Raw genomic sequence first — 13,828 nt, 5'->3', positions numbered from 1 at the left:
GCTTTCATGGATTAGAAAAGTGAAATTTGGGAAGGGGAATAAAAGCACAAGATCCCAGCTTGATCCCACAAAACCTTATTGTTCAGGGGAAAGGAGAACGGGGAGATGGGCAGTCGTGTTTGAAGTTCAATCACAGAATCATGATTTGCAAAGTGGCTTGTTCCCCAGGTGCCCTTCAGCTTCCTTGTTAACTTATATGTCACTTCTTGCCCCTTGAATGACCAGGTGATGCAAGGCTCACGCATGCAGTGGTTGTTGCAAACATCTGGGCAGTCTGTGTGGAGAGAGGAGGGGGAGAGGGAAAAATGTGGGATTCCACACTCGTTTTTGGAAATGATGAAGGGGAAGACCTGTGGGACAGGAGGCTGCACCCAGTAGGTGCTTCACTCCCTGCCGTTAGGTAAGGATAAATGATGACCCCGTTTGGCACTGTGTTAAGAGGTAGCAGCACTGGGAGAAAGAACATCAGATTGGGTTCAGCTCAGCTGCTCTCTTGGCACAGAGCTTGTTTGTGCTGTTTGCCTGTCTCTCTGAGCATCGTTCACTCCATCCCCAGGCACATGCTCTTATGATAATTTCTGTAATTCTATTAGCTTGGAGGAAATAGGCTTTACTGTCCATTTGATTTTATTTCTTTTTTCCAGACAACTCCGCCGCTTGTTCAAGTTCTCTGGAAAAGCTTAACCCTTTGTGGATACCTTTTTTTTGCCTTTCCAGGGCATTGAGACTAGGTGTTTTCCCTTTCTGCCTTCTTGGTTTCCATGTATAAGTAGCATTATAACTGAGATTTTTGTTTGTTTCTTTTTGGTCCCAACTAGAAATGAGCTAAAGCTTCAAAGATCAGATCATAACTCATGTTTCCCAAAAGTGAGTGCTTAAGCCTGAATAATTTGGAAACATCTGATGTGCAGAGGCAGCAAAGAGCCATTACATCAAGAGATACAGGTATTTTAGCTTAATTTGCCTAGTTACTGAATTTTTCTGTAGTGTTTGTATGCACAGATATTTTGTTTCTAACATCACATGCTGGAGCTCCTGATGAAATCAGCTCAGAATTATTTTTATGGCTAAGGAGAGTGATGTGATAAGAACACATCACCATGACTGCATTGCAGAACTACATAGAAGAAGAATTCGTATGGGTAGGGGGAAGCTATCTACCCAAGGACCTCTGCAGGAACAACTTACATAGCCTTCGCTTTTTAACGAACATGCCAATTTTAGTGGTGTTTTTCTTTGTTAAGATTTGTTAAGATCAAATCTTAATCAACTCAGGTGATGGGGAAAAGAATCTTTCCCACCTTTGTCTGAGGTATTGGTGGTCCCTCTATAAAAAGCGAGCACTGCTGGTCTTTCTAGTTTGCTGTGGCTGCAGGGGTGCAGAAACAGTCCCAAATAAACCCACCTGGAGGCAGACAGTACATGTGTGTGGTCGTGGTTGTGCTTCTGTGTGTTCTGACGGAAGACAGGATTGGTCAGGGCTAGAGGGTTTGGTAATGGTAGGGAATGGGGAGGGAGCCAAAAGATGCTTTTCCTCACTAGTATGGAAGCAAAGGCTGGTTGCACATTACCGTTGAAAAACAGCATTAGTGAAAACTACATTTTGAATGATCACTTTTCTGCTTTTTTTAATGAAAAGTATTACTGTAAAAAAACCTGAAAAGTAGAAATGTTGAAGTTTATTTTGTTTGATGAACTGGGACCTTATCATATTCATGTTAGCCTGCAAGATGACATTTTTAACATAATTTTTTGGTTATTTTTAAGGTCGTAATTTAATTTTCTCCAGCAATCTTTTATTTTTGAAATTTTGCAAAAAAATCAAAGCAGAAGACCCTTAAATTCTTTGACAAGGTAAACTGGGAACAGTTCTATGTATCATGTAGGTGGAGCTGCTGAGAGGCAAAAATAGCATTTCCCATTTTGAAACCACAGTTTTAGGAGGTCAGATTTTTCAAAATTTTAGGACTTTGGGTGAAACTTTCCATTCTGAAATTTGCTATGGATTGAATTATTTATGGAAACTTAAAAAAAATACAGTTGTGGTTTTCAAGAACATAACTAAGGAAGAGTATATTGCTTCACTCGTGATTAAAAAAGGAGTAAGGTGGCCGCAGTGTATGGAAAGCACCAGAGCCCACCATTTCTTGGATGAGGAGCTCTAGTTCTGCAGGGAACTCCCTGGGGCCAGGGATGTGCTTTTTGAAAGCTTTTTCTGGGTTTGTCAAGTCTGAGGCCTCTGTCTGCCTGTGCTATGTGTTAGCTGCTAGCTGAGCTGTCAAATCCTTTCTAAAACTTTGGCTATGCTGGGGATAATTCAGCTGAAGGCTGCAGTTAGGGAGCCAAGCGTTATCAGTCATTACTGCTCATAAAGATAAGGCCAGCTATGAGATGGGAGTACTGGAGGGCTCATTTCGGTTGCATTCAGGCAGTGAGCAGGAAGATAAGAAGAAGAAGGGACCGGGGAGAGGAGTAACGATTGGTAGGAGGGTGAGAGCAGGACAGAGGCAAAAGTGCTGTTGGTGCTGGGTGAAAGGCGCAGAGAGAGGGCTCTCTGCTCTGTGCAGGTCCTGTGCCAGCCAGGTGGAGTGCAGGGTCCGTGTCTGACTTGCTGCATCCTTGGTTGCTTGGCTGGGTGAGTCCCTCTCCCTTCTGTCCTGCAGGAGTGTGTAGTAGCTCACAAGAGCGTTTAAGTCTGTGCTGAGGTCTGCGCTGCCTCTTTCAGATTCACTGTTCAGGGTTGTTATGGGATTTATAGGGGCTTCACCTGTCTGCGCAGTGCTGGCAGCTGCTCTGGCTTCCCCCTGGCTTCTGTCTAAGCAGAAAAAGATGCTCAACAGCTGGGGCAGTGTGTGCACCTGTGCTTGTGATGTTCTGTGCCTTGTCAGCTCTTGGCATATGAGATGAGCATCTCCCTGCATGGGTGGAGGCATCCCTCTGCTCCCGTGGGGCTGCCTGTGCCCCATCTCATCTCACAGCTGTTGTTTCAGTTGCCTGCAGAGAAATAGCTCTGCTCTCTAGTTTTGGGAAGCAAAAGAAGACATTTGAGGCGAGGAAAGCAGGTTTGACCCATTTAAACTTTACACCGCCCACCAGTCACCGTGGGAAATGTCCAGAACGGCTAATGTTTGGGGAGGTGACCAGAGCATTGCCACCCTCTGGGAGAGGAGGATGTGGCAGCTTCTATGGTCATAGGGCACGCCTGCATTAGTAGGGCTGTCCTACAGTCATCCTTCACCTTCTTGCCCTGTCTTTAGCAATGGACACAGTTACAGTGCATAGAGGAAGGGGAATGGAAGGGAGGATGACAGTGTTACAACCATTCCTTCTTCTAGCGTACAACCCAAGGGAGATGCTGCTGCTGCTGCTCACATAGCCTCACCCACCTCACTTTCAATGCTTTTTCATTGTACCTTTCCTAGGCTGCCGTGCACCAGGCCATGCTGCAGTGCTGCGGCTCCCAGGGGAGCCCTTCCAGTGCTCAGGGGTGTGGGTGTGTGTTGCAGCAGTGCTGGGGAGTTCAGTGCATGAGCAGGGAGGGAGTGAACACAGGAGTCAGCAAAGGTCCCAGAGTTACTCTGAACGATTGGAAGGGTGTTGGTGTAGCTGTTTCACACGTCTGAATCTATGTAGTTATCTGTAGCTGCCTGGGAGTGGTGATCAAGGTAGGGATGTAGCTTAGCTCTGGTGAGGGCAAATAGAGCCGGAGGTGACTTCATCTGTGTCTTGTTGATGAACACAGGTTGAGGTGTCAGCTAATGCTTCCCTGGGACAGGGGACCCTAAGGTCTCCTTCATAAATAGTAGTGGATTTTAACAGTTTGTTCACCAGTCATTAGTTGTGGCTGTCAATGGTAGTAAATTTGTCATGTGTCCTGGCAACACCCCAAGGAAAAGCTGAGGGTGGTTTAGCTTGAAAAATACCAGGAGCCCACTTCTCTTTTTGCAGGTTACAAGCTACCTGGAACAAAGTGTGGTGAGATTGTCCTGTGACGGGTGTGTAGGGCCTTGATCTGTCCTTTGCCAAAGACTTTAAGACTGTACATGCATTATGTGCTTTCATAGATAATTTGTTGAGGATTATACTTAAATCTACCTTAAAATCTCCCCAGCAAAATATGCAGGTCTGTTTGTTCTCAGGTGTCTCCTCTTCATTCGTGCTGCCTTTCACTGGTGTCTTCTCGAGATGCTTTCCTGTGCTCTTGGATTTGTGAAAGTCTATGTAAACCCCAGTTGCATGAGCTGTGAAAGTTGCAGGAACATTTCAGGACTAAATCTATATAAAGGAAAATTTTGCCTTTTATTTATATTTCATAATTGAACAGAGTATATAAATGTTTGTTTATCAGATATTAATTCGGCCTCTGTTGATCAGTCAGCTATCGGAGATGGCAAGGTGAGAAACCTATTAGTGGTTACCTCAGAAGTATGTCTCTGTTTCTCATTTCAATTTTAAATATCATACTCAAACAGCTAAACAGTGATTCCACCTGTAAAGCTCTGTATAAATCAGACACAAATAGTTTTGATGCATTTGAAGGAAATAAATGTCATAGCAATACCATCTTTGTAATAGGGAAATTGCAGTATTCTAAGGAAAGAAAATGTCCTTCCTGAGGCAATGTATATAAAATACGTTTTAAATAATAATCCTTGTGAGCTAGGATTGCATATTGTACAGTAAATGCCTTTCTCTGTAATGTTCAGACTTCAAATAATTGAAAAAAGGGCCAAGATATCACCAAAAGTACTGAACTCATTGGAAAAAAATAATAGTTTTCTGTTTGTTTTGGGTTTTTTTCCCTATCACAGTACGTCAAGTTCTACTTTCCATTTCCCTACTCTAAATCTGATGTAAGAGCAACTCAGTTGGCATCTCTGTGAATTTAACAGAGGGGAACTGAGAGCACAATGAGACCCAACATCTATGTAAGTATTGACATTTTTAAATGACAACTAAGGGTTCATGGCAGCATTGTGGTTCTGAAAAAGTGGCTGCAGAAATAATCCAACAGTCCCCAGGACACAAACAAGGACGAATATCCAGAGAAACAGCCTGTCCACTACCATGGCAACATACTTCCAATCTTCAATGACCTGGAAGAAAAAGCCAATTAAAGATATTAGCAATTTGTCATATCCTTTTGCTCTTCCTCTTGCTAATGCTGAGTTTTTGTTTATGAAAATAAAAGGAAACAAATCTCAAGTTTCAGGGAATAAACTGACCTTAGCTTTGGGAAGGGGTTTTTCTCCTACAACCGTTCTGGTTAGTGGAGAAAAATACCATAAATATTCCTTAGCTGTCTTTGATGGATCAGGTGCTGAGTGTGGCTGCCTGGCAGAAGCCAGTCCGGAAGGACCCACAGTGTAATCCAATTAAGGAATTTTTTTCTTTGATTTTAGTTTGCAGATGCTATTAATCTCAGTGGACAAAAATAAATGGTGTTTACTGCTGTTAAACAAGGTTAGCTTAAGAATTCTTTTCTTATCAGCAGCCATCTTAATCAAGGGGTTTAATGCATATTAATTCTGTTGCTTTTATTAAAATCCCTTTTTGCCTTGCATATGTTGTCTGTGAAAGTCATGGGATGAGCCTTAGATGCTGTTTTCAAACTGAAGTGACTATCAGGCTATTATTGCAAAAGGGGAATATATCAGTCTTTATTTGCATCTCAAGAATGATTATTTTGTCCTCTCTCATTGACTCTAGTTACACACGGGACATCCTTACCTCAATGACTTTACCATGCTTGTCAATTATCTCATGTCTTATATTAGAACATTACATATTTTTCCTTCAGTGCACACTTTTAATTTCCACAGCTGATAATGGGAATTGTGCACTTCTGAAGTCAGACTATGGTGAATGTACATGCACTGTAGTTATCAGATCATGATAATGAAGGAAGAAAGCAGAGATTAAAATTATGAATCTAGAAAACAGTGATATGTAGTATCAGAGGACCCTGTGTGAAAACCATTCAATTAATTTTCAATGTATAAAATACCCTTGAAAATTTTCTTGATATCAAGTGGAAGCTTTGTAGATCCTTTAGTGCGCAATACACTCTTGCAAGAAATTCTGAGCTATTAGAAAACTTTTTTCTGCTCTATGAAGTCTGCTTCTGTTCAGTCAGTTTCAATGTTTACAAGCTCATGTCTAATGTTAATAGCTGATTTTCTTTATTTATATTGACAGTAATTTCAGTTAATAGAAAACATGAACTACTCAGCAGCATGCTCCTCAAGGGACTTCTGCAAGATGAGAAACCAGACTTTATTTAATCTGCTTGGCTGAGGGAGGAAGAGCACAACAGGGATCGAGAACATAGAGTCTGTCTGGGATCTGGGTCAGAGAGAGGGCACTGGTAGGCATGAGGATGGTTTTTCCTAGCCATGGGTGCTTGTCTAGACAAAACTCTGAACCGTCGGAGTTTTTCCAAGCATTATTCACAGTGTATTTATATCAGCTTTACTGTGCTAGCTACTAGCACGTGAATAGATCAAGTGAATAGGGCAGCAGCAGCACTGCTTAAACACATCCTGGATAAGTACTTCTCATAGCAAATAACAGGTCTGATTTAACTCAAATGAAAGCAGTGTCAGGTCTGCTGGCATTAGGATTTTGATTCTACCCGATGTGTTTGCCATATATGGACAGATAGCTTAGCCCGGAGTGGGTGTTTGCAAAGGCATTTTACCAATTTTACTGAATCCTCCTCGTATGCCCACTTAGGTACCTAAAAGCTTGAGCTGCAGGTAGAGTGTTTCTGGTTAACATGGCCTGGCCATGGGTTGAATCACAGTCTTACTGAATACAATGGGAAAAGATATTCTTTTTCTGACCTGGAACTGAATATTATTTTTTAACCCTGTCAAACACTACTTGAATGTGACAACACAGCTTTTTCAATGATATTTCATGACTTACTGGGCAATCAACATTCTCTCTTTGTAGAAATAGCCATGTTGCAGTCCAAGAGAGTATTGGCAATTGCTAAATTGCTATTCATTAAGTTCTTTTAAAGGCAAAAATTATTTTCTCTTATAAGCTATAGCTAGAATCTCTCTAAAAACTTTAGAATAGCTAGGGAGTTCAAATGGCCTTTCTGAAGAACAGCGTGTTACAGAGGAGGACAGGAGATGAAGTTTGGAAAGACCGGGGTGATTTCTCATTTTCACTTACACTCTGGTCGTTGTCATCGCTTTTCATGTGCTCTGCTATAAAACTGACTCCATCAATTGCTTCTTGGACTTCAGGAGAAAATTTCGTGCCTGTTCTTAACCTAAAATCTCGATGACTGCTGACATTGTCAAGAGTCTCAGTGATTTTCATATCATATTTTTTGGCAGAGGCTGTATTCAAAAAGTAGGTAGAGTTCTTGTAGAAGTCGGCTGAGTCCATACAAGGATTCTCTGCTTTTGTCTTTTTGCAGTTGCACAGCTTTTGCCGTGGAGAATTATTTTCTGGGCGCTTCATGAACAGATAGGCTGGGAGTCTTTCAAGGAAAACCAGCTTTACCCAAGGGGGCATGGTGTGAGTACTTGGAGATCTGTGGTGGACATTGAGTACACAGACACTGGTAACTATTGAGAAGGTCACTAGTACCATTGTAAACATGAGATACTTCCCAATCAGTGGAACATCTAGAGATGTTGGAGGGACGATTTTGGAGATCAGCAGCAAGAACACAGTCAAGGCAAGCAACACAGATATACATAAAGTCATTTTTTCACCACAGTCTGAAGGCAAGTAGAACACCAAGATGGCTAAGGATGTAATTAGCACGCAGGGAATGATAAGATTGATGGTATAAAAAAGAGGTTTCCTTTTAATAATGAAGTCATATGTCACATCGACATAGTTGGGGTCCAAAGGATTTACAGTCCTTCTTCCTGGGAGTGCTACAATGTCCCACTCTCCACTTGGTGTAAAGTCATCCATGCTTGCCATGGAAGTTTTAAGCACCATATCAATTTCTGTATGATCATATGTCCAAGACCGGAACTTTAAGGTGCAATTTTGTTGGTCAAATGGGAAATGCTTGACTTCAATCTTGCAGGCACTCTTGTAAATGGCTGGTGGCAACCAGCGAATGCTTCCATTATTCTTTACAATTGCATTTGTGTATAGTGAAACTTCATATGTGCCATCCGCACTAATGAAACGAGGAAAGAAAAAGGAGAGAAGATAATCAAACATTAAGAGGAAAAACATAGTTCAAAACAGAAGAGCTCTGACATTCGTGGTCTTGTGGGCATCAGTTGTTTCTAGAATCAAGTTTATCAATGTTTTGATTTTGAAATCTGTGTTGTAGGGAGCTATAACTTGACAGGGAGGTTAACATACGCTCTTCTTCCGATAGGAGAATTGATACGTGGCCCAATACTTACAAAAAATATCTTATAAAATTGTTATTAAATAATAAACATGCATCTGTTTCGTCCAAAGAACTCAAAGTATTTTGTAAATGTTTGTTAAAGTAATTAAGGTTTACTACATGTATAAAGGCTGAGTAAAAATGAGATCATCCAGCATGAAAATGGAGGTACCTTTGATCTGGAACGCAGGCGCTGCTAAACAGAGCAACACTCCTAAATGACTTAGATGAAGAAATAAGGATGAGTGGTGTTAGTTAGAAACGTAGGGAGAGGGTAGGCAGAGGAAATGTAATTATATGGTTTATAATTTATTGTGTCACTCCAGTTAATGTTTACTTATTACAAAAGAGAACACACAAGATACTGTGTTCTTAGTGCCCACAAATAATCTTGGCATTGTATCTCTTCCAGCTACCCAACTTTCACCAGGAGAGTCTTCTATGTTATGGTGGGCCCTTTAATTCAGGGAGAAGATCATTATCAGTCAGTAGTCAACATCTGTCCAATGTTTCTGGGCGAACAACTTAGAGCTGTTTAACCTAGGAAGTAGCCTGAGGTAGCAATGTGAAGTGGTCAACTGCTGATAAATATTACTGAAATTTAGTGTTTCTGAGCATATTCGCTGCACCTTCTCACGTGTGCAGTGCAACACCTTTCAAACTCAGCCAGGCTACTAAAGGAAAGTGTAACAGTAGGAAGGTACAACTATTAGTGACTGTCTTTCTTGACAGATGAGGAAACTCAAAGGTTTGTTCCTATGTCGATCACTTGCTTTTATTAAAAACTGGGTTAGTCACTTTGTTAGACTGCAAAGAAGAGTCTGGACTAGATATATCCCACATGCCTTCCTTTTGATAAACAAATATCTATGTAAAGAAATACACATAACCTAAGGACACTACATTATCTGCAAAAATATAAGACTGAACTTAGTGCAAGTGTAAACAAATGAAGTTCAACTGACTACAGTTAAGTAGCACCCTTTTATTTGAGTGGAAATGTGTTCCCTAATAGTTAAGAAGTGTAACGAATCACTTCTTTGTTGACAAGATATCATGGAAAATAGAGCTATTTCAGTGCTAAGGTTGATTTTTTTTCTCTAAGCAGTAGAGTGGTACAAGTATCCAAGGCTTGGCAGATGTGTAGTTGTTCTCCAGATCAGTTACATTTGGCTTTGGAAAGGTCTCACGTTGCAAACCCTAGTGCCTGGTGCTGGGCTCAGAGCCTTGTAGCTCGTTCACCTATGTAGTGAAGTGACCAGATGGAGAAATGAGTAGCTGTAGCATACAAGGCTCATTAGTTCACTGCCGGTAAAATTGCTATTTTTTAGTAAAGAAATCGTATCTTATTTCTCACGTTAGATTTACCCTTACACCATACTATGTACCGGGTAGACTCCTGGGCTGAGAATATGTAGGTTCTTCTGCGGGCTGCCCCTGCCTCAGCTGTGGGACAAAGGCTGTGCTGCTGGTGCTGCCTCAGTGCCCTCTGCGGTCCTTTGTGCAACCTGTGTATGGACAGAGCTGGGGCGCATGAGATGCCCTTTGTGTTTTCCTTAGCACCTTCTTGAACTGACCGATGCCTCTTCAGCTGCAGGGGTTGTTACAGGGGCTTGTCCTTTATCTAAGATTTTAATTTGAAGCTTTGTACTATTGGATTCTTATCCAGTATGGTGAGGCTAAAAGCTTGTTCCTTGTACATTTAAGAAGCCTTTTAAAACTTTCTTTCCATTCTTACAATCCATTAAATGGTATCATTAGGGGAGTAAGGAAGAAAGAAGCAGAGGGCAGGGGCACAATTTACCAGAACAAGATTTGACCAGGCGGAGTACATCCTAATCCACTGGCTGAATTATTTTGTGACTAATACAATAGTTTTAAATATTTCTCAATTCTGATTTCCAGTAGTAGGACTCCAGGGACTTAACTCAGTTATATATAAACTTCCTAGGTTTCCCATCTGTACGTGTTCATAAACTGTCCTGTGTTCATGAATTCATTGCTTTTCAAGGTATCATGAAAGTATATTTTAAATTTTGATTATTTTTTTTTTCTCAAAGACTGGATATCATCCACTTCAGGGGTTTGCTAGAGACTTAAAAACAAAACAAAAGAAAACAAAACAAAATTGGCAGTTTGCTGTTTCTTTGAAAGAACTGATATATGGTCTAGCACCAATCTTTTTTTTTTCTCAGTACTTTAAAGTAACTGTGCCAAATGTTGACAAATTTGTTATGTATTCTTATAATTGATTTTTTCATTGCTTTATGAAAATAGGACATAATTTGGTTTTGTAAATGAATATTAACTCATGGAGTTCTGGTACATGTGAACTTTGTAACAGGTTTATGTCCTGGAGTCTGTGGTAGAAGGGAGAGCGGGGAAGAAGAAGTAGGAGACAAAAATGTAACTTGGAACCTAAGATGTCAGATAGAATTTTAGGTGCCTTTTCTTCTTGCAAACGTGACCAGTGTACGGCTGTGCTTGTACCTCCAATTCATGCTTTCCATATAGCCTAGTTTGATATAGATCTGTGTTTCAATTGTGAGCCTTGGCACAGATCCTCTAGTGTTGTAACAGCTCACACTGCACTCGTGCTCCAGGTCTGCTGGAATTTCTTTAACCAGAGCACTGATTTTCCCAAAAATTGTCTTTGAGACCAGTACCCCAGGCAGATACACTTGATACTGGCTAAAGGTTATAAAATTCAGGTTTGGAATTTTATCAGACCTACTTCATCAGTTCTGATGCTTGTTTCTTGATACAGGGTTAAAATTTTGTTCACTGTCTGCATAAACTACAGAAGTTTTACTTACTTATTGTAAAGTACAATGTCTGGCAGCCAGATGTGTTTCGCAGGTATTCTCAGCTTATTTATTCCTTCATAGTCAGAGGGCTTCCAGGCCAGACGATAATCAATCCACTCCTAAGAGAAGAATTGTACAGTAGTGATGGGGGTATCCAGACCAGCACTAGCAAAACAATCACTGTGATGGAGCGAAAGCAGTCACATTTGTGGTTTGCCAGAGCATGCCTCTGTGGGTTTGGTTACCTGATTCAGCCAGACGTTTGTAGTCATGATCTGCTCCCGTTCATTCTGCAGGGAAAAAGAGAGAGAAAAGTTGTCCTCTAAAACGTTTCACTTTATTGCAGTAATAAGATTTATTCAGTGGGCTGTTGAGGATATTTCCAACTGCGCAGCATGATTTCTTTTAGTGTATTTCAAGACAGGCATTTCTCTGCTGGTAAGATGGCCAGTCTTGTGCACATACTGATGATAATTAGTAACCCCACGAGTGTAGAGTTCCAAGTGGCTTTTAACAACACCAGTTGTGGCTGGAGTGAGTGTGGCTATTTGGGAACAATTACCACCACCCAGCTGAGCTGACTTCCTCCCCCCCATCCCCCATGCTGTGGATTAGATTTGAAACAGAAGGCACATTTGACCACCAGGAAGGCCTGGATTAAGTTGTTTGAGGTTTATGTATGGTTTGCCATATAAGCTCTCAGCTGGCAGGCTCTGCCTTGTGGAAGCAGTCCAGAAAAGAAGTCTCTCTGCACCCGATCTGTGTGGCTGGTGCTCTACTGAAGGGATAGGACAAGGTAGGAGGTCAAAGAGTCAGGAGGAATTCTGCAGAAAAACAAGTTAATTCTCCAATCCTGAAGATGCTTGAGGTTATTAGAACCTATAAGATGCCTAATTTTGCTTTCTGCTTAAAGATTGAGGATATAAAGGGATAGGGACTGAGCTGTGCCATTCTTGATCCTTGTCCATTCACCTACTGTGTTTAGGTTGTTGATTGCTGTGGCCTGGGGGGCAAAACACCTCGCTTGTTATGCCCAGAATCCACAATCTGGGAGGACACTGTGCTAGTGGTGGCAGTGCACTGTGTGAGGAGGCATGTCTGCATCCAGGTGGAATTCTCCAGGAGAGAGGGAGCTCTTGTCCAGAGTCGTCTGGTGTACACGACAATATCTCCTGTATAAATCAGCCTGCACGCGTATATGAAAGCTCATCTGTTTGTACAGTTTCCCTTATCTTTCTTCAGTGTCTCCCTCTTTTCCTCTCGAATTTCAGAATATAAATTATATAAGTCTCTTAAAGTTTGCAGCAGTGCAGTCACTGGCCCATACAGGAATTCTGGCAGGGAGGCAGTCACCTGTATCCTCTTTCTCATCCAGAGAGAGACCAGCAGAGTTGAAAGCCCTGATTCAGGAAATTATTCCCACTTATGTGCTAGATGTTGTTCCCACTGCAGTTAATGCTAAATCTCCCTTAGCACTGGGCTGTGTGTTTGTACTTTGGAAGGATTGTAAAACACATTGTAACCTTGTGAATGGAAATGTCTTTCAGACCTGTTGAAGTAATTTTTGTTGAATATGAGGAGTTGCTTACATGAGGATTGTTTTAACCATGTTAAGCTATTCCAGCCAGAACTAACGTGTCTTTTTCTTTACAACGTTTCAGTATTCTTTGCTGATATGCTTGATATGCCATGAGATTTTGAGCTGGCTTCGTAGCTTGTTTTCAGGCCATTCAACCACATTTCTTTATGCAAGCAACAGAAGATGATTTTGCATTGTGTGCGCAATCCAGGATCGATCCTGGCCTGGTGTAACTTACTGTAGCTGCATTGAAATCCATGGAATGATTTTGATTTTTTGATCAGTGGAATTTTATTGGATGATGTTCTTTATTGCTTAGGCATAGGTTGATTTCACTGTCGTAGCTGCATTCTGAAGTATAAAACCAGTAAATCGCATGCATGAACCCTGCCTACTAACTATGATTATGTAAACTAGAAAATAACAGGGAAATAGTAATGCCCATATGACTTTTACTTAGAGTACTGTGCAGGTAGTAATGAATTAAAAGGCATAGCCTAATTTGAACTTACCACACTGATGAGCTGTGCCAGGGAAACCTGTAGTTCTATAGATACCAACTGGGATGAGTTGACAGCTGGTCGAATTAACTTATTGTACCTTTCAGGACTCAGTAGGTGGTTCATTAGCTTTTCTTCAGCATCTGCTGCGGTGCTTCCTGTAAAACATCATGTAACAGGATTATAGAAGGGACACCAAGTGACATGATGTAGGGATCACAGAACTTCTGTGCATCAGATCATCTTCATGAAATAATGAGGGCTTTTGATTTCCTAAAGACTGTAGCCTTGTGTGAACAGAAGGAGATGGTGCTTGCACCAGTATCTGTTCTGCTGAAGTTGTCTGTCTTTGACAGAGCATGGATCAAAGCAGATAAATGAAAACCCTTTGGGTTTTTTTTCACAGTAAAATGTGAAGTTCAAATTGGTATATGCTTTTGGGAGTACATTCAGAAGTTGAAACTGGGAGCAAACCACCCTCTTAATAACTGAGGAAGAATGTTTCAAATGCAGGGAGTCTGGCTGTGACTTCTCTCTTTAGTGTCGTAGGAAACAGAGTTGC

General features: G+C 41.3%; 1 protein-coding gene across 1 annotated transcript in view; it reads right to left on the bottom strand.

Annotated features, from left to right (window-relative positions):
- Positions 1-4,955: 4,955 nt before the first annotated feature.
- The window catches only part of CHRNB4 (cholinergic receptor, nicotinic, beta 4 (neuronal)), a 13,632-nt gene continuing 4,759 nt past the window's right edge, over positions 4,956-13,828 (bottom strand). The window contains exons 2-6 of the mRNA XM_009886678.1: positions 13,279-13,424; positions 11,433-11,477; positions 11,197-11,306; positions 7,186-8,158; positions 4,956-5,096 (exon numbers count right to left, since the gene is read on the bottom strand). Coding sequence (XP_009884980.1) covers positions 4,956-5,096; positions 7,186-8,158; positions 11,197-11,306; positions 11,433-11,477; positions 13,279-13,424 — 1,415 coding nt within the window. The remainder of the gene's footprint in view (positions 5,097-7,185; positions 8,159-11,196; positions 11,307-11,432; positions 11,478-13,278; positions 13,425-13,828) is intronic.

Source organism: Charadrius vociferus, unplaced genomic scaffold (genome assembly GCF_000708025.1).
Source record: "Charadrius vociferus isolate BGI_N301 unplaced genomic scaffold, ASM70802v2 scaffold356, whole genome shotgun sequence".
NCBI lineage: Eukaryota > Metazoa > Chordata > Aves > Charadriiformes > Charadriidae > Charadrius > Charadrius vociferus.
Note: the sequence above shows the minus strand (reverse complement) of the source record. Positions and strands in the feature narration are given on the sequence as shown.